The 26,671-nt window shown below is 44.5% G+C and overlaps 2 protein-coding genes across 5 annotated transcripts in view; one reads left to right on the plus strand and one right to left on the minus strand.

Annotated features, from left to right (window-relative positions):
- si:ch73-43g23.1 (streptococcal hemagglutinin) overlaps positions 1-18,017 on the minus strand; it is a 44,195-nt gene extending 26,178 nt beyond the window's left edge. For all 4 annotated transcript variants that reach the window (XM_070545787.1, XM_070545785.1, XM_070545782.1 and 1 more), the window contains exon 1: positions 17,625-18,017. The gene's annotated coding sequence lies outside the window, so the exon portion shown is untranslated. The remainder of the gene's footprint in view (positions 1-17,624) is intronic.
- A 182-nt stretch (positions 18,018-18,199) lies between these two features.
- On the plus strand, positions 18,200-25,142 carry LOC129153763 (fibrinogen alpha-1 chain-like). The gene is made up of 2 exons (XM_054733700.2): positions 18,200-23,993; positions 24,074-25,142. Exon 1 carries the CDS (start codon positions 20,866-20,868, stop codon positions 21,718-21,720), a length of 855 nt encoding a protein of 284 aa, XP_054589675.2. The 5' UTR covers positions 18,200-20,865; the 3' UTR covers positions 21,721-23,993; positions 24,074-25,142.
- Positions 25,143-26,671: the final 1,529 nt, after the last annotated feature.

Raw genomic sequence — 26,671 nt, forward strand, 5'->3', positions numbered from 1 at the left:
CCTCAAATATTTTTACCATGTTTTCCCAAAATGGTTGAACCTTTCCACATTGCCAGAAGATGTGAGAGTGATTGGCGTTCATGTGGCCACAAAGCCTCCAACATTGTTGAGGCTGCCCCGTCCATTTACTTTTAAGTTGCGGTGTGATAAAGAATCTCACTAGGTTCTTCCATCCATATTCCCTCCACTGTCGTGAGCTAGTTGAAGTATGTTGTACTCGGCACATCGAGTGCCACTCATCCTGAGATATCTCTATTTGCAGTTCTGATTCCCACTTTTTTTTTTTATGTATTGAGAGTCATTTCCATTGCATCTTTGCAAACATTTGTATATCTTTGTGACGACCTTCGTGGGTAACGTTTTATGAGCACCTGTAATCAATCTTATTAACTCATTCCCCTCCTGAGATAATGAATTTCTTATCTCTGAATTGTAGAAATGTCTCAATTGTAAATATCTGAAGAAATCCCCATTATCCAGATCAAATTCCCTTTTCAGTTTGTTAAATGCTTTAAATTCTCCCCCCTCTGTTAGCACGTGCACTGCTGTGATTCCCCTATCTCTCCACTTCTCAAAGGTGTTATCCAATTTGCCGGCTCCAAAACTTGGGGAGTATGATGGCCAAATAAATTCCTTATTATCTCCCACAATTTTGTATTTGATAATCGTATCCCACCAAATCTTTAATGTTGTGGATATTATGTGATTTTGACTGCTAGAATTTGTGGAGGTCTTCTCTCCTGGTTTTGTTTGTGGGGGTTGCGTGTCGTAATTGAGCTCTATTTTCTTCCATTTGGCCTGGTATTCTGTGGAGCACCAACATATTACGTATCTAAGCTGTGCTGCTAAATAATATTCCCTTAGATTTGGGACAGCCAGCCCTCCCTCATCTTTCCTTAGTTGAAGCGTTTTCAATTGTATCCTAGGTTTCGACCCTTTCCAGATAAAATTGCTCATTTGTTTTTCCCACTTGGTAAATTGGACATTTGGGACGGTTACTGGGAGAGAGAGAAATAAATACATTAACCTTGGAAGGACATTTTATTTTAGCACTTCAATTCGCGAGCTGATGTCTAACCCCAGGGTCTTCCATTTTCTTAGGTCTTTAAGTATCATGCTATTTAAGTCCTTATAATTGATCTCATATAGTGCGTTGAGATCTCGTATTAGGTAAATCCCTAGGTATTTCATTTTGTCTGCATCCCAGTTGAGTTTGAATTCCTGTCTGAATGATTGTGAGGGCCTGTAGTGCAAAGTCAGTATTTGGGTTTTTGTGATATTGAGTTTGTATCCCGATTTACCGCCAAAATCTTTTAGGGCTGCCATAAGTTTTGTGAAAGTGGTGTCCGGGTTTTGAAGATATATTATCACATCATCCGCACAGAGTCCTATTTTATGTTCATTCTGTGCTATCGTCACCCCCTTCAGCTCATCATTCTCTCTTATGTGTTGGGCCAGCGGTTCAATGAACAATGCAAAAAGGTAAGGGCTCAGACAGCAGCCCTGCTGCGTTCCCCTGAAGAGTTCGAATCTATCCGAGAGATTTCCATTTATTTTGATTCTGGCCATTGGCCTGTTATATAATGCTTTTATGCAATTTATAAAAATGTCAATAAAGCCCATTCTTTTCAGGACCGCAAACAGGAAAGCCCAGCTGACCCTGTCAAAAGCCTTCTCCACGTCTAAACTTATTAGCGCTGTGGGAGTTTTATGTTTATTGACCTCGCTGATTACATGTAATGTGCGTCTTATATTGTCCTGAGTCTGTCGCCCTTTTATAAACTCCGTCTGGTCTTCGTCTATCAGATCCGGGAGGAAGAGTTCCAATCTTCTGGAGATTATGGATGTGAATAATTTGTAGTCCACATTTAAAATCGAAATGGGGCGGTAAGAGTTACAATATTCCTTATTTTTCCCTTCTTTTGGCAGGACCGTAATTATCGCCTCTTCCCACGACATAGGGCTTTTAGCATTCTTTAGCGTCCAATTGAATGATTCTAATAGTTGTGGGGTAAGTTCCTCTTTAAAAATCTTGTACCATTCATTTGGATAGCCATCGCTTCCTGGGCTTTTGTTTGATTTCAGCCTGTTGATAGCTCTATCTAGTTCATCCTTAGTAATTGGTGCATTTAAGATTTCATTCTGAAATGTTCCAATGGAGGGGAGATCGAGTTTTTCCAAATATTCTTCTATTTCTTTGTTTTTGGTCGTTTCGGGCTTCGAATATAGTGTCTTGTAGTAATCTAGAAATATGTTTAATATAGTGTTTGGGTCGTAGCTTAAGTTTTTAGTCTTTGAGTTCCGAATTTTATTGATTGTGTTCCTCATTCGTTGTGTTCTCAAGCGTTGTGCTAATATCCTACTTGCTTTTGGGCCCGATTCGTAAAAGATTTGCTTAGTGAATCTCATTTTCTTTTCTATCTCTTCCCTTGATAATTCTAATAATTGTTTTTTAATGTCACCAAAGCTTTTTCTTAAATCCTCACTCTTATCTCTGTGCTGTAATTTTTCTAATTCCCTAAGTTGCTGCTCCAATTTATTTTGTGTTAACTTCTTCTCTTTTTTCCACCAAGACATCCTTGATATTAAATTACCTCGCATCACTGCTTTGACTGTGTCCCATATAATTGTTGGCTCTATTACCCCATCCTTATTGTTTTTTATACAGTCCTGTATTTTTTTAATGTCTTGTACTGCTGATGCATTATTGAGAATGCTGACATTCAATTTCCATTGTGTGCGTTTATTTTGTTGTTCTAATTTTATTATCATGTTCACCGCATTATGATCAGAAATTTCTGCTGTCCCAATTTTACAGGCCTGCACCCGGTAAACATCATAATTATTAATCAGGAAATAATCGATTCTCGAGTGTACTTTGTGAGCTGCTGAATAATGAGTAAAATCCTTCTCTAAAGGGTGCATCTTCCTCCACACATCACATAGCCCAAATTCTTTAATCATATTATCAAGTTTTCTAGATCTATTATTTCTACTTTTTTGTGCTTGTGGTATCTCTAGCTTTGTTTAATATTGTATTCCAATCCCCCCCGCTAATCAAGATCCCCTCACTGAAGGATATAATTCTATCCATTAATGTTTGCAGAAATTTCGGGTCCGCCTCTGGGGGAACATATACATTCACCAGTGTTACCACCGTACCGTCAATTCTCCCTTTAGCTAAAACATATCTGCCATCCTTGTCTCTCACTTCTTCCATCAACTCAAAATTAACCTTGTTAGATATAAGTATTATTACACTTCTTCTCCTGCTATTTTTGCCTGAGCTGAAGAATGAGCTCTTATACCCCAAATTCTTAAATTTTTCATGTTCGTTCTTTGTCATGTGCGTCTCTTGTAAAAAAAAAGTCACCTGCACGTCCTCTCTCTTCAGCTTTGTTAAGACTCTACTCCTCTTAATGGGGTTACCCAAACCATTCACATTTAAAGTCATTATTTTCATATTAGCCCACCAACTCATTCCCTATGTACCGTATATCTGTAGATCCCTCAGTAAAAGCAACAACCACAGTAAGTTTAAGTAACAAAAATGCTAGAGTCAGCAACCTTATAACCCTCTGACCCAGCTGTGCAACTTTAAAACCAAAACCAACAGTATGAACAAAAATTAATCCTGGAACTCCCACCTTGTGGAAGGGATGCTTCTCCCTCCCTTTCCCCGTTGGAGGGTATAGGGCTAGTCCTCCCCTAATGGGCCCTATATAAGGTTTGGCACTTGCCTTCATCCTATCTGTCCAACTCATCTTCTCCTCCCGGTGCCGCTCTCCCCTTCCTCTCACCGTATGAGGATTTCCCACTTCCCATTAGAAGATAATGAATTTCCTGCCTTTTTCCAAATTATTTGTCCCCTGGTCTCTGGTATCCTCTCAGCCTGTCCTTCGCCCTTTGTACTGCCGATGATTCGCGTTGCCGTTTGGGGGGGGGGGGGGGGTGCCTCGCCGCCAGCTAACGATCTCCTGCAGGCGGGCTGTGATCTCCTCCTCTTCCGTCAACGCTGCCGGTGTCTCCGCGCTTAATCCTCGTTTTTGCAGCTCCCGCCTCGTATGCGTTGCCGTATACTCGGGCTCCCTCCTCCCAGTGGATCCGGATGCTTGTGAATGGGGTCTGGAATCGAATCCCTCTTTCCTTCAGCGCTTTCTTGATCCCTTGGTACTCTCTGCGCTTTTGGGCCACCTCTGTTGCGTAATCATGATCAAAATAGATATTCTTATCCTTTACTTGAATCGGGCCTTTTTTCCAGGCTTCTTTTAGAATCCGTTCTTTAGTTGTGAACTCCTGGAAGTTTACGATGATTGGCCTCGGTTGCGCGCTGCGGAGAGTGGATGCAAAGATTCTGTTGGCTCGCTGAATCCGGAGATCCAGCTCAGCAGGTAGGGCCAGCTTGCTTTTCAGAAAGTCTGTTATGTATTGGTGCATCGATGTCCCTTCCTCTCCTTCAGCCACTCCAAAAATCCTAATATTATTCCTCCTCGATCTGGACTCCAGATCTGTCAGCTTATTTTGGATATTCCTTTGCCTTTTACTCCATGTAACAGTCGCCTTCATTAGCTCCACTGTGGCGCCCTCTACCAGCCCCACTCGGCTCTCCACCTCATCCACTCTCGTAGTCAGTCCCTGCATCTCCTCCGCGATGTTATCGAGTTTGCTAGTCAACTCCTGACGCAGGAAGGTGATGTCCTTCCGCAGATGTTCATTGTCTTCTCTCAGGTCTTTTTTAAGTCCCTCCAGGGCTTTCAATAAGTCACTCGTGGTCGCGCTACCTCCATAGCCGGTGCTAGCTAGCTCCACAGTGCTACTAGCTTTTGTTGCCGCGTTGTGTCTGTCCTGTGTTTTAGGCATTTTTACTTCTTGTCCTCCTCTTTTGCTTCTGTCCCCTTTCAATCGCTTGTTTTGCTCTGTTTGGTCTATCTAAATGCGAGTTTCTTGGGGTTTTATCATTTTATTTCGGAGAGCAGCCTCCAGGCACGTCTTACCCTACTCCATTTTCCCGGAAGTCCCAAAACAGGTCATTTTGATGGTGTTGAAAACTGCAGAGTGATCATGTCGCCTTTAATAAACATGGTAGCGGCTGCTCTGAGAGGGTCAGCTCCTTTCTGTAGCATCGGTGTTTGAGCCGCAGACTCCTAATGTGGAGACCAAAGGATAGACCTGCGGTCTCCTCTGGCTTCGCAATGAAGCAGACCTCCTTTAACTATGAAACGTGTATGCTAGTCGCGTGTGTGTGAGCCCTGCTTTGAGTCTGGGATCTAACAGGTCCTTCTGTGATACTTAGCTATGAAATCAAGACTGGAGTAGAGCAGGGTACCGAAAAGACAAATATGTAAGAAATATCTTTTTGGTGCTAAATTTTGGTACTTTTCCCATAAAAAGTCCTTGTGTTAAGCCCCAAAGCCCAGCTCCTCCCGCAACCTCTCAGAGTTGGCGAACAAATAAAATGCTTCGAAAATCCAACTTTTGCCTGCATCTTGTGAAAGCTAACAGTACCAGAGGTAAATGTGCACACAGATTTTTGTCAGCAAACATCAGTAATTAAATAAAGCACCTTGTCATTCATTGCATCTATTTGTGAGCCAAAGCATGAACTGCGTTTAGCAGCAAAGCAGACCTGAGGATTTAAGGCAAGCCATTTTAACATTTAAATATCCACACCTGCTTGTAATTCCTATTTTATATAGGGATAATATAATTAATTCTACTCCATATTGTATTCTTACTAGTCATAATTGAAAATAAGAATATCAGCAGACATTGTTTTCCTAGCAGGAATACATTATAATTATTATTTATTTTTATCAATGAATGGATCTGCAGATGGCGGGAGGGTTGGAATAGAACATTTCAGTAAAGGGTGGTAATAGTTAGACATTTAGCAGGAGCAGGACTTTAAAGTAGCCTTCATAGCTACCATAGGAGCGTTCCTCCGTCCCGCCCACAGGATTTGATCAACTTCCTGTTCTACTCTTGAGTACAACTGCAGCAGTGTTTATGTAAACATACAAAAACTATACATTATTGGAAAGCGAATATTGTTGACATTCCAATGAGGTATGCTAATCAAGTACACAACAATAGCTGTAGACACAGTAAGCACTTTTGTCCAACCACTCGCAAATGCAAAAGTAATTTAATGATGCTTTATTTGATTTACAGAATGAAGCTATCTGGAACAAAAACTATCTTTTTTTATCCAGTAAAATAGTTAGTCCACAACAAGTCTCATGAGCACAATATAACATAATGTGCTGCTGAGTACGTCCCAGTATTCCTTCAAATACATCCGTTTTTCATCATGTTTTGTTCATAAAAGCCGTTAGCTTCCTCGTGTTCACTTCAAACATTTACACAACCAAACTTGATGGGTAAACTTTTGATTGACATCTTGCTTGATTCAATAGGTGATGGTTTACCTTCTCTGCTAAGGTAAACTATTTTATTATTGGCCGATGACTATAAAGTCCCTCCCTCTATTGAGATTTTTGTAGCTTGACCCTATCACGAAGCAGTTTGTTGCTGAGTCAAGCATCAAATAGCCAATTAAATTCTGAAAACAAAACCTAAGTGCGAGCGTAAATTAATTTTCTCACAGCAACAGTTTGGAGAGTTACGAATCGCTATGTGATCGCTACACACGTCAGTAATAGAGTGGATTTGGATGTGGGATAGGACAATCCCATTCGTAATATTTCATTAGAGCCCAAGATTATGATTTTATGTTGAAGCTTTCAAAAACAACACACGTTTTTCCTAAGTGTGCCACAATGGCCTCCAAAAGGCACACTTTGCACACGTTTGAAACGCCTTGACCTTATCTTGTAAAAATATCTGCTAAATGCTCATTTTTAAGTTTATTACTGTAAAGTTTGGTGTGGGACAAGGAAAGACCTCAGGCTATTGACACATACTGTTTTCCAGTCCATGTCTCAGTACTGATATTATTTATGAAGCATGTATTTAAAAAAATTAAGAAGCGACCATATAAACGATGGCGTTTTTGCATCATTTCCTGTTTTCAGTGTTGCACTACGTGTAGCTGTTTGGTGTTTGGGACTCACTAAAACTGATTTAATTTCTCTGTACTAGGATATCTCTGAGTTATTGTAGCACAAAAGCACGCTAAAACACACATTTTCTGTTGTTCCACCTAGCTTTTAGGGAACCATTTGAGTTCGCACGCAGTTTATTTGGTGTTGAACAGTTTGCTCGTCCAGTTAGCTTAGCCTCAGCACGGCTATGGCTACTTCTGTCTCTGCTTCTCCGTCTCCTATCTCTTGCTCTCTGTGTCAGATGGTTAGTTACTCCTCTGCCTCCTTTAGTGATAATGGTACGTGTAATAAATGTAGCATTTTTGTAGCTTTGGAGGCGAGGGTGTCGGAATTGGAGGCCCGGCTCCGCGCTGTTGAAAAACCCGTAAACAGCTGTAGCTACTTAGCTAGCACGGGGCTAACTAGCTCAGAACAACCCCGTAGCGGTCCTCCAGTAGAACCCAAGCAGCCGGGACCTCAGGCCGGCTGGGTGATGGTACGCAGGAAGCATAGAACCCAGCCCGTGGGCCACCACCAACCCGTCCACGTTTCTAATAGATTTTCCCCACTCAGTGACACACCCACTGACAAGCCGACTCTGATCATCGGCAGCTCCATAGTCAGAAACGTGGCATTAGAGACTCCAGCAACCATAGTTAAATGTTTACCTGGGGCCAGAGCGGGCGACATTAAATCTTATCTGAAACTGCTGGCTAAGGATAAGCGTAAATACAGTAAGATTGTTATTCACGCTGGCGGTAACGACACCCGGTTACGCCAATTGGAGGTCACTAAAATTAATGTTGCTTCGGTGTGCAAGTTTGCCAAAACAATGTCAGACTCCGTAGTTTTCTCTGGCCCCCTGCCCGATCGGACCAGTGACGACATGTTTAGCCGCATGCTGTCCTTCAACCGCTGGCTGTCTAGGTGGTGTCCTGAAAACAACGTGGGCCACATTGATAATTGGAAAACTTTTTGGGAAAAACCTGGTCTGATGCGGAGAGACGGCATCCATCCCTCTTTGGATGGAGCAGCTCTTCTTTTTAGGAACATGGCCAGTTTTATTAGTCCTCCATGACTACCCAGGGTCCAGACCAGGAAGCAGAGTCGTAGTTTAACCCACCCCTCTGCAGCTTCTGCACTGTTACCCACCCACTACCCCATAGAGACAGTGTCCTGCCCACGGCCAAAATCACACAGATTAAATATCAGGCTTAATAAAGCAAATCATGGAAATCTCATAAATATTAGAATAAATTCAACTGAGCAGAAAACTAGAAAAATTAAATGTGGGTTGTTGAACATTAGATCCATTTTTTCTAAGACTTTGTTAGTTAATGACTTGATTTGTGATAATCAGATCTCTTTGCTCTCTCTCACAGAATCCTGGCTGCAGCAAGAGGACTATGTTAGCTTAAACGAGTCGACTCCTTCAAATTATTTAAATCATCATGTTGCTCGAAGTACAGGGCGAGGAGGAGGAGTAGCAACCATTTTTCATTCTGACTTATTAATCAGTCCCTTACCAATTAATAGCTACAGTTCGTTTGAACATCTTATTCTTAGCTTTCCTAATCCAGATTGCAAAACTGTAAAACCACTCTTGTTTGTAGTTTTATATCGTCCACCAGGCCCTTACTCTGAGTTTTTGGATCAGATCTCTGATTTGGTGCTAAATACTGATAAGGTCATTGTAGTGGATGATTTTAACATTCATGTGGACATTGAAAATGATAGCCTCAATGTAGCCTTTAGTAATATCTTAGACTCAATTGGTTTTACTCAAAGAATACATAGCTCCACCCACTCTTGCTGACTTATGGCATAGAGTGTGAGGAAATAACAATATTTCCACATAACCCAGTCAGACCACTTTCTGATAACCGTTCAGTTTTTATAACTAGGTTCTCGAGACATGAAAGTAAATTTCACTATAGTCGGTCTCTATCTGACATCGCTGTTGCATCTTTCAAATCAACTGTTCCATCTTTACTCTCCTCATCATCTCAGAGGAACACAGCAGAGGGCAATATTTTCATTTCTAGCCCTTCACTAAGTTCATAATGTTGCTTCTTCTTTACGTGTGGCATTAGATGATGTTTTAAAAAAAGAAAGTAATTAAACACAGGAAGTTGGCTCCCTGGTTTCATTCTGATCTACGAACTTTAGATTCACCAGGATAAATACAATAAAGTCTTACTAAATCGCTCACTACATAGAATATTTACTAAGAAATCACAATGTAACCATAAAAACATTACTTGGTATATATGTTATGTGTGTGTGTGTGTGTGTGTGAGTGTGTGTGTATGTGTGTGCGCGTGCGTGCGTGCGTGCGTGTGTGTGTGTGTGTGTGTGTGTGTGTGTGTGTGTGTGTGTGCCTGCTCTGTCTTCTCGATCCCCAGTGAGTCGTGGAGGATGGCTGCTTATACTGAGCCAGGATTCTCTGGATGTTTCTTCCTGTTAAAAGGGAGTTTTCCTCTCCACTGTCGCTAAATGCTTGCTTAGTATGAGGATCGCTGTCAGTGATTTGATGCAATGTGCTGGGTTCCTTATATAGGAAACTTTTTTTCTAATTGGCTTAATGAACTGTGAATTGGAATGTTTATTATGTGAAGTGCCTTGAGACGACTCTTGTCGTGATTTGGCGCTATACAAATTAACTTGAATTGAATTGAATAAAAAAATTATTATTTCTTGGGGCATTAAAACTCATATTACTCTATGACAGTATCACTTACATTCATTTTCACTGTTGTGTGGAAAACCTCTGAGTGTTTACTTTAAGAAGACACCTCAACCATGCCTCTAGTCCAAATGGTTCAATAACCGCTTTTATTCAAATTTGGGTGTGGTTTTATTAAAGCCTCTTGGGTTGAAATGGCCGGAATGTTAAGGAGTTAAAATGTAAAATGTTATGTTAATATTTAATATGTCCCTGCTTTGTAGAATATTACAAGATAATATTCATAATTATGTTCTGATCACATTATTTTGCCCCTGTAGCAAGTTTTGTGTCCACTGTAATGTTAGAGGTCACCAGACATTGATTTCTCCGCAGCTTGCTTCATCAAGCTGTAACTGGGTGCTTCTCACCTCAAGACACAAGCTGTCCATAGCTTTGCACCATAAGGTAGCCATAATAAATTCCTTCTCCTGATTCCCTCATCTGACCTGCACCTCCAAGGTTCATGCAGAAGATGAGACTTTACTCTTTGAATAAAAGTATTCTTATTTTTGGACTCATAAAATTATTTCTTGCAATCCACAGATTGTTTACAATTTTTTTCTGTGTTACCATAAATCCTCTAATACAGGCCCGGGCCTGTATTTGACTCAAGCTCATCAAGCTCCAGGCCTTTATTGGAAGGAGGACCAGAATTAGAGTCAGGCCTCTATTTCTCGTCTCGTCTCGTCTTCCTCCGCTTATCCGGGTCCGGGTCGCGGGGGCAGCATCCCAACTAGGGAGCTCCAGGCCGTCCTCTCCCCGGCCTTGTCCACCAGCTCCTCCGGCAGGACCCCAAGGCGTTCCCGGACCAGATTGGAGATGTAACTTCTCCAACGTGTCCTGGGTCGACCCGGGGGCCTTCTGCCGGCAGGACATGCCCGAAACACCTCCCCAGGGAGGCGTCCAGGAGGCATCCTGACCAGATGCCCAAACCACCTCAACTGGCTCCTTTCGATCCGGAGGAGCAGCGGTTCTACTCCGAGTCCCTCCCGAATGTCCGAGCTCCTCACCCTATCTCTAAGGCTGAGCCCGGCCACCCTACGGAGGAAACTCATTTCGGCCGCTTGTATCCGCGATCTCGTTCTTTCGGTCATTACCCAAAGCTCATGACCATAGGTGAGGATTGGGACGTAGATCGACCGGTAAATCGAGAGCCTGGCTTTCTGGCTCAGCTCCCTCTTCCCCACGACAGATCGGCTCAGCGTCCGCATCACTGCAGATGCCGAACCAATCCGCCTGTCGATCTCCCGATCCCTCCTACCCTCACTCGTGAACAAGACCCCGAGATACTTAAACTCCTCCACTTGAGGTAGGACCTCTCCCCCGACCCGGAGGTGGCAAGCCACCCTTTTCCGGTCGAGAACCATGGTCTCAGATTTGGAGGTGCTGATCCTCATCCCAGCCGCTTCACATTCGGCCGCGAACCTACCCAGCAAGAGCTGAAGGTCAGAGCTGGATGAAGCTAGGAGGACCACATCATCCGCAAAAAGCAGAGACGAGATTCTCCTGCCACCAAACTCGACACACTCCACACCACGGCTGCGTCTAGAAATTCTGTCCATAAAAGTGATGAACAGAACCGGTGACAAAGGGCAGCCCTGGCGGAGTCCAACCCTCACTGGGAACAGGTCCGACTTACTACCGGCTATGCGGACCAAACTCACGCTCCTCTGGTAAAGGGACTGAATGGCCCTTAACAGAAAGCCACCCACCCCATACTCCTGGAGCGTCCCCCACAGGGTGCCCCTGGGGACACGGTCATAAGCCTTCTCCAAATCCACAAAGCACATGTGGATTGGTTGGGCAAACTCCCATGCCCCCTCCATCACCCTTGCAAGGGTATAGAGCTGGTCCACAGTTGAGCAAAATGAACTAATGGTTCGCTGGAGTTTTTGACTATTAAAATTGCGCCCACATTTTCAAAGTTAAACACATTTCTTTAACAATGGTAGTTTCTGCTTCAGCCCTCTCCCCCTCCCCTTGCGCAGCGGCCACAATCTCACTGATGCGCCTGCAGCCTCTCGGAGTTCCTGCTGCTCTAAACATTAAAATAATTATTTCATTTTCTGTTCCTCACTTCTGATTACCTTCAATGGTGTCTGTTTGTTGCAACCACCAGGTACAAAAACTAACTTGTTTTTATTTGACTATTTTTCTGTCCTGTCTCTGTTTATTATCTTCCTGCATCTCCTCTCAATCCTAAAGAGAAACTGCTACCTGGGTTCATATATATTCACCTTATGAGTTACCTTTGAACTGCAGTTCTAAAAGATCTACCGACCGCAAAAATAGCAGAGTGCCGCTGCTCGCCGGCCCTAACAGTGGTGCTTCACCGAGGACAAAACAGGTGATGCGCCCCGATCCACAGCAGCGAAACGCATCAGGCACAAATAAAAGAATAAAAGACAGAAAACATAAAAGGAAATGAGCCGACATGAACGATCGCGTGTTAAATTAGTTTTTGAGGTGGCAACACCTGATTTGATAATGTTACTGTGGCCGTGCTCAGGACGCAGATGTCTGGAGCGCGTCAACAATCAGAGCTTTGCATGTGCAAGCTGGTGAATATGAGGTTAGGATGGGGGTGAGGGGAAGGTTAAATTGCAAGAGGGTAAACGTCACATTTGGTTAAATGTCTGTTTTACGGCGGGTGTCAGTACCGACGCTCTAGCTTGTCACCTGCTGACAGCAGGCTGCTGTCTTTTCCGTGGACTGCATCTTGCCGGTCATTATCACGTGACAGCGACTAGTCGATGACAGGCATAAAAAGTCACTATAGAGCGGTGAAGTCGACTAGTGACTAGTTCATACAACCCCTGCTACTGCTCCCCAGAGTGTTCTGCAGCATAATCAGCACGTTCTCTTTGAACTTGACATCAAATTTTCGCCTCCTCTTCATCTCCGCACGGTTAAAGTTACCCTCGCGGTCTATCACTGGCAAATCAAAAGTGAGACGATGACACAACCGCCCCCCGTACTTGCTTGTTACCACATTCCACCCGGCCACAATAAAAAACCGGCCATTATTCACCTCCGCCGACTCCGACACCGGCCAAAATATGATACCCGGCCGTTAATTAAATACAGGCTAATATTAGAGGATTTACGGTAATATTTTTTCTGGCTGTAATGATTTGTTTCAGATCTTAAATTGCACCAGATAGTAACTGTCGATTTTAATAATGCTAATCTATCAGTATATCCACACCTTGTGATATTGTTATTAATGTTTAGCATTTTTACTTCACACTAAGAAATAACCTCTAAGCATCTGAGTAAATGAGTGATTGCCTGAGTTTTTTGGTAATGCCTTTAAACTTATCATAATCTGATTTGTCTAAAATTGTAAACAGTAACTAATAAAACGTAAAGTTCACTTCCTGAACTAATCAGTGGTGATATCTAAATTCAAATGGAGCTGCAACTCTTTGAGATTCCAGGAGCTACTTCATCCGTTGACATCACCACTTTGGCTGCCTCTTCTCCAGACCACCGAGAGCGACCATCAACACAGGGGTATCGTAGACCTGCACACTGGTGTGGGATGGTCTTATCAATAATCTATAGCTTGTTGAACCCTACAGTCAGACTGCTTTTACAACCCAGACATTACAAGATCTCTAAGATACTTAACAAGGTTTTTCTATAAAACATCTTGCTTACAATCCATCATTTCATTCATCGTCTGTAATCGTGGTCAACCATCATTCATCACAATGTGTTCTGCTCCATCGTTAGTTTAACAGTGGCGGAGCTTGATATGTGCAACATGTGCGGCCGAACAGGGCGGCAGTCTGGAGGGGGCGGCATTTAATTTCTTTTTTTTTTTTTACATTTTTTTTTAAATTTTTTCTTTTTTTTTCTTCCATCAACCAATACATCAACAAAACATAGAAATCACATGTTCTTCATAATAATAATAGTGATGAGTGATGATAATAATAATATTTCTGTAATAAAAGCACAACAAAGTCATTGTTTGCGTTTATATTGGGATTTTATTGCGCCCCCTTGTGTCCGCCGCACCTCTGTAGTGCGCTCTATAGCGCCCTTCATCAGGTGGGGGTGGAGGGATCTCGGAGAGTGATGATGGAGGGATACATGTACCGTTTCACATATCACCGCTCACAAACATAATGGAGAAGAAGCGGTCGAAGCCATCTGGTGCCCAATTTTGGAAAAAAAGAAAAGAAGAGGAGGAGAAACGTGGAAAAGATGCAGGTATGCATCTCTTTATTATTTAGTTGGTATTTTTCCCGCCTGTCCCCCAACTTATTGATTAACTAACCTCTCTAATCTGAACGTTTTGCATGGTGCTATGATGATCCCTTCAAATGTCTTTTGCTAGCTTCTTACGTTGCATGTATTTAGAACTACTTCCAACCGCTAGCTTTTTTTTTTGTCAAATGAGCTTTTATGAAAAGCTAAGAGTGGGAAAACCGAAAGGCTGATGACCAAACACTATCAAATTAAAATGAGTCTTTTGAGAATTTTGCTGAAATACATTGACGGCGGGCGGCAGGTCTCGCGCCGGCGCCATTCCCCTTTCTTTTTGGACTCGGGAAATGAGCTACGTATTATTTACCCCACGAAAAACGGAGCGGCAGCGTGCCGCTGGAGGTGCCCTGCTAGTAAGATCCCGTTTAAACTGTAAACTGCCATAACATAAAAACTATAATAGCTAGAGCGGTCTTTTTTTAGCTGAAAGTTGAGACTGTCTCGCCTTTCAGCACTGTACAAGTTGATGATGTCATCGTGTTGCGTTGTGTGCTGCACAGCACACCGCGGCTATGTTAAAAACTCACAGTGACCTTGAAGCAGCGTGGGAGAGTTGAAGAATTTAACCAGTTAAAATGGATTCATGGATATTTAATCAATAGTTGTGGCTCCTCTGGTCATTTAGTTCTTTGTGTGCCGGAGACATTTGCTGAATAAGGAAATAAAAACTTAAAATGACAAAAAAATTAGGGAAAAACACTTGTTTTGTATTTTATCAATTATTAATGATTAATAGATTGTTGGTGTTTTAACTTTTGGTAAAGGAAAACACACAATTTCCAGGCAGCCCCAGTCTGGAGAAGTGATGGTGACATCAGCCGTTAAAAATAAATAATACTCTGAGGTTTTTATGAATAATTTGTACTTTTACTTGCGTATTTCTCTAACACCAGTACTTTTACTTGTAAATGAGTAATATTTTAGCAATGTAACAGTACTTGTACTTCAGTACAGATTTTCAGAATTCTTTCCACCACTGCTGAAAACTGTAAATGCTCATTGTAACATGTTAATTAAAATGCTTAAGCAACAGACGTGGCATGAAGATTGTATTGTTTGTTTTATGCAACATCAGGAGCCCTACACAGATATTTTGGGATGACATCAGCTGCCACTGAGGAACAGCCATCTACCTCCACTGCTCATACCAGTAGGCCAGTATTTGAACTCGAGGAGGGACAGTCTGCTGGCACCACATCTCCCCAGGAAGATACTTTAGGTGGGTTGTGCACACGTGTGTGTGTCCAGCAAACATTTAGCTATAGACATTTAAATAGTATTTTCACAGAATATGGGAATTGTTCCATATAGCAATGTGGTGAGTTATGCTTCCATTTTCTGTCAATAGAGAGACCTACCAGTATATGTGAACTTGATGAGGGACAGCCAGCTGCCACGTCTCCCCAACAAGATATGTCAGGTAAGTTTTGCACAAGTGTGTGTGTGTGTGTGTCCTGCAAACATTAGAGAAATTTGAATGTCACATATTGTATTTTAATAGAATATGTGAAATGGTCCACATAGCAATGTGTTGAGTTACGCTTCTGTTTTCTGTCAATAGAGAAGCTTGAACGATCAACCAATGGGTCCCATTGAAGGTGATGATGAGCCTCTTTCTTCAGACCCAGCCAAGTGGCCATCACCAATTACCGACAGCATATGCACAGAGCTAGTTCGAAGAGGACCTACCAAGGTGCCAACTACTTTCATATTTCCCAGGAATGAAGGCGATGGCAGGTGTTGTCATCATCACTATTTCAGTAGAACTTTGACAAGTGGTGAGAAGGTGGCCAGGAGCTGGATGTTGTATTCAGTTAGCAAACGTTATATATAATATGCTCCACGCAATTTGAAACAAAGTTGTAGGTGTAATTTTTTTTCATGTGTGTGTGTGTGTGTGTGTGTGTGTGGGGGGGGGGGGGGGGGGGGTCACGGGGGATCTCGCACAGGGCGCCATTTAGGCCAGCTCCGCCTCTGGTTTAGAAATATAGAATTGAATTCATTTTTATAAACTATAGTCGGACTCTGTCAGAATTAATATGGAGTGTGTGTTCCATGAATAGTTCAAAGCTAAGGTAACATTAAATCAAATATTCAAAGACCAGTCAGATTGATCATTTATATTTATATGGAATATCACATCTTACTGATCATTTAACAAATATGTAGTGGCATCCACACAGGATCTCCAAGAACTTACACTATCCTTGTATGTAGGCCATCCAATGGTGTCAAAGTGGTTTATGTTAACTTGATAACTCCTTAAATTACATCAAACAAACAGCCAAATATATTTTATAAACCCAGATTCACACCTTTCTGAGTCACTTAGTGAAGCCCTTAAACCATACAGGGTCATGTTTCATCAGAGTTAATTCATTTTCTCTTTTGATATCGCTTTGAATCACCATTTATAATCATTTGCATTTCATCATCGTTAATATAATATAGTACTTTTTTATGAACTATAATTTTAGTTTCTGTGTCAAATTATTATTAAGTGTTGTTTCCCTAGCATTACCCAAATTATCTCGTTTCATCATCAATAGAATATCAAAGGCTCAATAATATTGATAATCCATATTTTGGGGAATATTGCATTTTATTAGATACCTTTATATTCTATTAACAATCTGTTAAAAGTAACTACTTACAAAATGTTACACCACTGATTCATTTCATATGATTTTGATGCAGAGTCCCAATCCAGAACGGTTCCAGAAAAGAGTCTTAACAGGGCTCAGCTTCCTGTTGTCGTGTCATTTCCTCATTACAGCTGCCACAAACCTCACTAACGAAGAACGTTGAAAAGAAACGTGTTATTGTTACAAATATGCTTTGATAGTAGCCTGATTGCTCATGATTAACAGTGAGTAGTTGTGCTGTATAATAAGCATTACCATGACATATTGCGGGCTTGTCCCTGCACAACCCCTGCAGTGCTGGATGTGTAGAATAGTGGCGAGAAAGCAGCTCATACCACAGCTCCACAGAGAGTGGTTCAGTCTGATTAATGCACTTCTATCTTGGTTGAGTGTTTGCTGTCCGTACGTGTTTGGTTGAAAGGTGACAGACTGGAACTAAAAGCAGACAGGTGAAATTTTAAACTAAGCCATTGTCATTTAATTTGAAAATCTCTATCTGAGGGTGAATTTAAAAGGTCATGCTATTTGCTTTATGAGGCTATATATTAAATCTTTTTGACCCGATTCCAATCATTTTAAATCACATGATCAGAACCGATGTCCAATCATGTGATCGGACAGGGTCATCCCTATCAATGAGAGTATATCATATGATAGTGAGGTGAAACTGTCTGACTGAGTCCCATGTAGTTTTGTCTTTGCCGTATGGTGCTTGAAAAATTAGAAAATTTACCTTGAAAATCATTGATAAGTGCTTGAAACTGTCAGTAGAAAAAGTGTAAGAACCCCGTTTAAATATGATTTCCTTTCTATCTGGACAAATACTCAATTACAGGAGCCCTGCCTAAGCACACATTTATCTAAACTGACCCCATGTAGGATTAAGCAGAGAACATGTGTGTAAAGGGAGAGAAATGGCTCATACTGTACCTTAGGCCACTGATTACTCTTTCCAAACAACATTTAGTTCCTCAGTGTTGCAAAAATGTCCTCTCATTCAACAAACAGTCCCTCATGTGCTGTATCCAGGACCAAGCGGCTCAGCTGAATCCAGTCTGCCAGTGCCAGGCTGGCTGGATAGCCTCAGTAAGTCAAAGACGTTGCCATGTATCAGATTTGAATGGAAAAAGGAAAGAGGATGAACCCCCTCAGACACATTACATCTACTAATGCTCTCATCTCTATTCCTGCCCTGCCTCTCTGAACTGGCATCAGGAAAAGTATTTGCAGCAAGCAGCCTGAAGCTTTCTTTCCCCAGGGTGAGGTTTGGATGGGCATTAGTGTTCCTATTCAAGCTAGGGCGAGGTACCTCACAAGGGGGTGGTGGGTCTATAGTTAGCAGCAGATGCTGATCAGGCCAGGATGTGTGAGTGCGCCTGGAATCTGACACCAACAGCCAGCTCAGTCACATCGCTTCACTATATATAGACACACATTATCTGCTCCAGATAGACTTTAAGGTTAGTTTGGCTTTCCCTTGCCCCCCCCCCCCCCCCCCCCCCCCACACACACACACACACACACACACAAATACATGGCTGTGCTTAACACTGAGGATGTAGTTAATCTAACAGTCTGTAGCTGGCAGAACAGGAAGAAAGAACCGAGGAGATCACTGGCAACAAAGACCTCAGCACATGACACGGCCTGTAATAAATATTACAGAAACATCTAAACAATCACACTCATCTATTATTCACTAGTAGGGTGGTTAGATGTCCTGCTTGGTTCATCCAGTAATTTGAGATTTTGTCCTGCATTAATGTCAGTTTCCTGTTTAGAGTTCAATCTTGCATAAACTGTGTAGAAAAAGCTGCCTGTTGCTGTCAATCAAACTAGGAGGCGGGAATTTAACGCAGGTCCAGAATGTGCAGGGGTGTGTCAACATTTTCTCGAGGGTGGCATGTTAGGGGCACAAATTTGAACAAGTAAACGATCCATAATCTTAAAAAAAGAAACATTTTTTTTTATAGATACAGGGGTCCTGTACTGGTGCAGCAATAGCTCAAGAGGTAGAGAGGGTTGTCCAGGAAGGTTCCAGGTGTGATCCGGACAGAGAATGCTGCTGTTGTGTCCTTGGGCAAGACTCTTAACTCACCTTGCCTGCTAGTGGTCATCAGAGGGACCGGTGGCGCCTGTGCTCGGGAGCCTCACCTCTGTCAGTGTGCCCTGTGGCAGCTGTGGCTACATCGTAGCTCATCATCACCAGTGTGTGAATGTGTGTGTGAATGGATGACTCTGTCGTGTAAAGCACTTTGGAGTCCTCTGATTCTGAAAGGTGCTATACAAATGCAGGTCATTTATCATTTATTCTGCCTTGGCCCCCAAAATGCCTCAGTTCTACCCTTGGTGTGGGACAGAGTTTTGATGGGTAATCTGAATTGTATCTGTAAATATTACATGTGTATAACTTATTGCTTTATAAGGTGTAGTGGGATAAATCCATCTATACTTTTCCTTTTCAAGCTGTTTGGTTTGTTTTCTTCTTTTTTTGTGTGTGACTATTTTCCTGCCCTGTCTGTCTCTCATCTTCCTGAATCTCCTTTCAGTCATGCAGAAAAACCTTTTCCTAACCCTACCCCTAACTCCAACCCAGCCAATGGTCCCAGTCCTTCCCCGTGTCTCTCACAAACTTCTGCAGCATCCTCTTTAGGGTCTGATTAAACCTCTCCACCAATCTATCGGGTTGTGGATGGCATGGGGTGGTCTTTATCACTTTAATGCCCAGGTGTTTGCAGAAGAGCCGCATCAAGTTTGAAGCAAAGTTTTTGCCCTAATCTGTTATGATCTCATCAGGTATTCCAACATGAGAGAGCAGCTGCACCAAGACTCGAAGCACCGCCGGGGTCAGTGATGGTACATAGAGGGAAAGCCTCTGGAACATGTGTGGCATAATCACACAAAATGTACAGTAAAATGTCCACAACTGCTTTTTACTAACGGGTCGACAATGTCCATTGCCAATCTGCGAAACGGTAAGGTAATGACTGGCAAAGGTTGCAACATCCCTCTGTCTGACTTGCGAATAATGGCTGTCTTCTGACACTCCTGGCATGTGCTACAATATTTTTGAATATCAGTGTACATGTTCAGCCAGAAAAAATGTGGACTTACATGTATTATGGCAACCTAAATGTCCTGCCCATGGCACAGTGTGTGCTAGGTGCATGATAAGAGGCCGACATACAAATGGAACCACTAATCACTTAAACCCATTCTCAGTGTTATACAAAATATCCCCCTCCATGACAAAGAGAGGTTCGGTGCCCCCGTATCCACCCCTGACTGAAAAACAATGCTCTGATATTTTCATCCTCCCTCTGCAATACAGTGATGTTTTCAGGTAAATGAGGTAAATCCCATTTTAACTCAGTTTCACTTTGTGGCCCCACTGCTGGCAGTAAAAGCAAACAAAGTTCTTACTCGGTTGCTGCGGTGGTTGTTCACGACGGGTGTTACCTGAGCCCACACTGTCCAATCGTCCCTCTTGTATTCTGCTCTTTAGTTTAGGTGAACGTAGGAAGGAGCGATGGTTCTGGTTCACATCCAAACCTCCTCTCCATGCATTGATGAACTGCATAGCCAGCCTTGCTGCTTGTTGTCTGTCCCTTGGTTTGTGTTCTTTAACCCACTTGTGTACGTCAGGAGAAAGCAACATAAGAATTGTTCCAGGATATGGTCTTAACGATCTGTTCCTTGTGCTGTGCAGGCCGTACCCATCGCTGATAAAGTCTCATTAACCGGCTTCTAGTGGAGCCTGTCACCCTTTCAAGTGAGTCAGACTCGTTGCTGTTCAAACCCTGCGTGCTGGGTTAATCCCCTAAACTAAAGTACTGCCATTGACAACAAAATCCGTCATTTTAAATTCAACCGCTCGCTGCCATTGATGACTTAAGTTATCATTTGCAATTTTTTTGTACTGGACCAACATTAGAAAGAGCCCCCACACCGTGAGAACAAACGTCCCAGCTCTAAAGCTGATCTTCATCCGCAGATGCCCACAGGAACACAGAGCAGGGCGGGAGAAGGGGGACCAGGAAGGAGGGCCAAGTGGAACTGAGGGACCAGTGGAAAGGAGGCAGGGAACAGTAGAGTCCGGGGACCTGCGTCTTGGGCAGAGGAGGAGACGACGACGGGCTCTTGGGGGTCTGCGTCTTGGGCAGAGGAGGAGATGACGATGGGCTCTGGGAGGCTCGTGCCTGGTGAGGGCAGGACCGGCAGTGACGCTGGAGGAGACGGCGTCGACCTCTGGGCTGGAGGAGACGGCGTCGACATCTGGGCTGGAGGAGACGGCGTCGACCTCTGGGCTGGAGGAGACAGCGTCAACCACTGGGCTGGAGGCAACGGCGTCGACCACTGGACAGGAGGGGGAGACGTCGACCACTGGACTGGAGGGAGAGACGTCGACCACTGGACTGGAGGGGGAGACGTCGACCACTGGACTGGAGGGGGAGACGTCGTCCACTGGACTGAGGGGGAGACGTCGACCACTGGACTGGAGGGGGAGACGTCGACCACTGGACTGAGGGGGAGACGTCGACCACTGGACTGGAGGGGGAGACGTCGACCACTGGACTGGAGGGGGAGACGTCGACCACTGGAGTGGAGGTGGAGACGTCGAACAGGAGGAGACGTCGACCTCTGGAGTGGAGGAGGCGTTGACCTCTGGAGTGGAGGAGGCGTCGACCTCTGGACTGGAGGAGGCGTCGACCTCTGGACTGGAGGAGGCGTCGACCTCTGGACTGGAGGAGGCGTCAACCTCTGGACTGGAGGAGACGTCGACCTCTGGACTGGAAGAGGCGTCGACCACAGGACTGGAAGAAGCGTCGACCACAGGACTGGAAGAGGCGTCGACCACAGGACTGAAAGAGGCGTCGACCACAGGATACAAAGAGGCGTCGACCACAGGATACGAAGAGGCGTCGACCACAGGAAACGAAGAGGCGTCGACCACAGGACTGGAAGGGGCGTTAACTTCTGTCGACTTCTGGTCCGGAGGCGTCGACTTCTGGTCCGGAGGCGTTGACCTCTGGTCCGCCGACTTCTGGACCGCCGACTTCTGGACCGTCGACTTCTGGACCATCGACTTCTGGACCGTCGACTTCTGGAGTGGTGGTGCGGGACCGAGTGCTGACTGAGCTGATGGCGCCGGTAACTGGGAGAGCAGGGTGGATAGATTGTCCAGCTGGAGCTCCTGGAGACTGAGGCTCTGATGGAGTTTGGCCAGCTCAGCTCGGAGACCAGCGAGCTCTGCTGGGTGGACTGACGGCTCGATCCTTTGGCCCAGAGACGAGGGAGCTGCTGACTGGACCGAAACCTTCTCCTGATGATTCGGGGAGGATAGGGTGTCCAGCTGGAACTCCTGGAGGCTAACGAGCTGACGGATTCGGTCAAGCTCCGCTTGGAGGCCGCCGAGCTCTGTCAGCTGGGCTGTAGGCGTGGTTCCTCTGCCTGCAGATGACAGAGGCGCTGATTGGACTGGAGGCGGGACTGCTGGTCTGACTGGGGATGGGTCCAAGCTGGCGCGCCGAGCCGGGGCAGCGGCGAGCTCGCGGCTCTGTCCTGGGACAAGGGGTGACGGTGGAGCCCGGCATCCTTCCCAACGCCGTGGGCATACTCCGGGGGAGCACACAGCCAGTCCGGACGAAGAGGAGCCGGCCAGTGGTCTGCGGCGAGAAACTGAAGCAGGTACTCCCAAGGGATAACCTCCCCGCTGGATCCTTCTGTTGGTCGGTTCATTCTGTCAGCGTGTGCCGGTGAGGGGAGCGGAGGTGAGGATCCACATGCTGGGGAGGAATCAGGCAGGCAGACAAACCAGAACGAGGTAAATACTTTAATATAGCACACACGCTGGACAATGAAACAATGAACCGACAATAGACACTGAACAGAAGGGGTTTAAATACATGATGGCTGGGAGCTTGGGTGATTGGAAAACGAGAGGCAGGTGGGAGCAATTAACAGAGACACATGGCTGAACAGAATGGGGGGACAAGAAGGGTGTGACAAGAAGCAGAAAACCCATGTGTTAGGAGATCACTTTGGGCCGCTGCTGTGAAAAAAGTGAGGCGCGAACCGGAAAAGCTTCTGCCGCTAACACTTCGACAATGGATTATGAAACAATGGATAACGCTCGAAACACGCTGATTCTTCCTGATGTAAGAACATAGACTGTACATACTGGACAAACGGATTCCATAGACTCCAATAACACGTTTTTTGTCCATAATGGGAGGTGGCCACCACCGCCATTTTGACCGTGTCACAGGTTCCGTCCAGCCCAGACAATTCCATAAAAGGGAAGAGAGGAGGCGCTGAGGGATCGAGTGACGAACTAGCTACGAGCTAATCTGAAGCTAACCCTGGCTAACCCAAAGCTAAAGCGGAGGTGGGAGCCGAGCTAACGAATGTAGCCACCTAGCTTCAATTCAACCGGAGCTAACTGGAACACCCAACGACCTGACCCTCACACGGAGTTTAGGTGGAGGTTTTCTGCGCCTGTTCGTGAGAAGTACCTGTATTAAAAAAGTTTTAAATCGGTAAGTTTATAATTTATTTCCGAAATGAAAACATTTTGCTTTGAGCAAGTTTTCAGTAGTTTTTTTCGGTGCTATCACTCCTGAGTCGCACCAGCCATTAAATGTATCATGAAGAAGAGAAAATATATTTAAGTCGTATTTTGGGGGGACATTTTATTATCTTTCTTACAAAATCTGAGACCAAGCGTTTCACATTGCAACACAAGCACCGGTAACCATAACAGAATGAACAGCCAGCAGAGGAGAGGATGGCGGTGTTTCAAACCCTCCCGGCCGGCGTGGAGAGCTCATTCCTGGGCTGGAGCCGGCCCTCAGCACCCCGCCACAGGCTCTAACAGATGCTGGCGGTGTTTCATATATTTCCAAAACGTAATACTTGTTTGTATCTTGTAAAGCCAACTAGCCTTCTGGACTCAGTACAATTTACCAAAAGTAAAGAGACATTATACAGATGAAGTAAGCACAAGATAACTTACTGGAAGACACGGAATTATCATCAGAACCAGAACAAGAGAGCCTGATAACTGTCATGTGAAAATAACAGTTAAAAAGTATGTATGTATAATAGAAATAAAAATATATTAGAATTAGTGTAACTCACTGTGATCCAAACAATAAATCAGCCATAGCTGATTAGTAAATATGACATGAGGTCTGGGAGTTTTTAAGTTTCATTCTTTTATTACTTTTTTTCTTAGATCTGTTAAAAGGTCACCATGGCAGCCTGTGTGTCTCCAACATCAGCTACACAACGCAGCGTGTAAGTTCCTGTCTTGACCACTTCATGTATGGTTTTGTACTTTAAACAATTATGACAAACCTGTTATTTTTTCTCCATAGCCATTTGGAACATTGGAGACAGCTACGTGAGGTGTGGTGCCCAGAGAGCTGCAGAGACCGTCGGACACAACCTTGGCCTCCCTGACGTCTGTGTCTCCTGGTTTGGTTGGGGCGGACCATCGACATACATACATGTGCCGACACTTTGCGCCCTGTTTTATAAAATGTAGTGTTAAAAATAAATGTTTTTGCTCAATTACTGGAATTTCTTTGGTTAAGGCAAAAGTGAGGAATAATCATTTACAAGTTATTTGTACAACAGGCCTGTTTTAAATCCCAACAGTTTCTTAGCAGACAATAGAAATGTGTTCTTTACTAACTTTACTTGGTTTGAAAATCTTACTAAAATAAACTTGAGTGCCGTATTGCAAAACCCAATCATACTTGTTATGTAAACATTAGCTTTGTAGATATTTTTTACAGATATATATTTGTGTGCAACAAAAACCAAACTTAAATAATTTGTCATTCTTTATTGAAAAACAACAAAATACAGGTATACAGAAGTGTGGGAAAATGATAATGTGAAAGTATTGCACTATAAATGAAGTGAGATGAGATGAAGGTGAGATGAAGGTGGACGCCAGCGGGCTGGACGCCGGACGAAGAAACCTGGAGACGGATCGCTCAGACAGGAAGGGAAGAGCTTCCTCTTACCTTGATGGAATTAAAGTTAGCCGTCGTCTGAATGCCCAACCGTATGGTCTGAGGTCAAAGGTCACAGGAAACACACCAGTCAGCAGTCATACAGATGCATAAAGATAACTGTAGCCATGGCAACCAGCTGACATGTCCCCACTTTCACCAGCACCTGGTGCCTGCCGGGTCACCTGAATTTCTGTGTGATGTCAGCACGGTCGGCCGTGACTGCGGCCATCAGAGGTGACCTCTGATCAGCTGAATGAACTCACCTTCCAGGGTGACGCCGTGTTAAGAGTCGGCTTCATCCTGTAAACAAACAAACAAACAAACAAATGAGTGGTAACAAAAACACCACGTCTGGTTCTGGTGGAGGACAACATGCACCTTTCCAGGAGCAGAACCCAGATGTTCTCGTTGCTACAAACAGACGAGCAGAGTTAAACCAGGAAGTGAGAGGGACCAGCTGCTGCAGACAGGTGACGCTCACCTGAGCCTGAACCATAGGAGCCTCCTCAGCCATCAGACCTTCTGACTCCAGTTCAGATGCCACCTTGTTGATGTCCCTCAGGCGGGACTCGTTGGCCTTCAGGTCCTGCAGGACAAAAGCACCTGCTGATTACCTTGTTGCTGTCGGGTTAACAGGTCTGGTGTTAGAACGTGGTGGATAGGAATGTTCCGATTGGCCGAGGGTTCTGAACTCACCCTGCAGGACTGGGCCTGCTCCTTCAGGGCCTGGATGCTGCTGCCGTAAGCCGACAGGTCCGACATCAGGGCCTCGTGCTTCTTCAGGAGAGCCTGTGGAGCAGAACATCAGAACCTTCAGCTCGTCTGACACAAGTGGAGCTTTCTCGCAGCGATGGTCCAATCGGATCCGCCACCGTAAAACAAACCCTGCTCAGTTCACCGCAGACGCAGCTCTGCGGGTGTTTAGTGGAAAAGCGTGAGCCTTCTGCCGGCTGCCACGTGTCATGGCTGCTCTGCAGCGGGAACACACATCACAGCTTGTAAACCATTTGAAATAAGAGCGCCGGGAACACGTTTGTCATCACTTCCTGTGCGAGGCCAGCACTTCTACCCCTAACCCATGAGACGCTCAAACGAGCAACGACGTCTGGTAGACAACCGAAGGAAATGACAAATACAGAAACACTAATTATGAAGGACTGGAAAGAGAGCAAAAAAAAGCAATTGGAGTTTCTCAGGAAGGGACTTCCATACCTCGGCCAAGTCCTCGTCTTTCCCTTAGTCTGGACTTCCAACGATGGGCTTCTTCTCCCTCATCCAGGACTCGGCCTCATTAGCATCCGCAAAGTACTGCTGGGCCTGCAGAGAGTCCTCCAGGTCCTGCCTCCTCTGGGACGCCTTGGCCTTCAGCGTGTCCCAACGTCCATGAAGCTCCCACAGTTTAGTCTTCACTTCCTCACCAGCGAAGTGACCTGGACCCAAAAAAAGTGAGCCAGAACCTGCAGACACCTCAGAAACATGTCAGGACCAGACCTGCTCTACCTTCTTCCACCATGGTCTCTCCTTTCTGGGTGACAGCCTTGATGCGAGGTTCATGACCTGTGATCTCAGCCTGCAGAGCCTGGTGCTTCTTCGGCAGGTTCTGGACACCAATCAGGTCCTTTCCTGAGGACACATGTTAGAGTTCAGCATTATGCAGTAGACAGACCAGTTTAACCCAGGGGTTTCTTTCTTCTACAATCTGCTCTTTAACTGTATTATTACCTGCTATTTCAGCTGTTAACTTTATTTTTTCTCTAAGTGTTTTTCTCCCCAGAAGAAGCTACAATGGTGTTCTGCTGAGCTGTGGTGGCCCCATGGAGAGGGCCATCGACTAGCACACTGCTGCTAACCACTTAAACATTCTCCCTTTCCTGATAATAACTTTTTACTTTCTTTGATGTTGGATGTGCTACTGCTAGTTTACCCGTTTAATTATAGATTCACTAGGAT

Source organism: Nothobranchius furzeri, chromosome 2 (genome assembly GCF_043380555.1).
Source record: "Nothobranchius furzeri strain GRZ-AD chromosome 2, NfurGRZ-RIMD1, whole genome shotgun sequence".
In the NCBI taxonomy this organism is placed as follows: domain Eukaryota; kingdom Metazoa; phylum Chordata; class Actinopteri; order Cyprinodontiformes; family Nothobranchiidae; genus Nothobranchius; species Nothobranchius furzeri.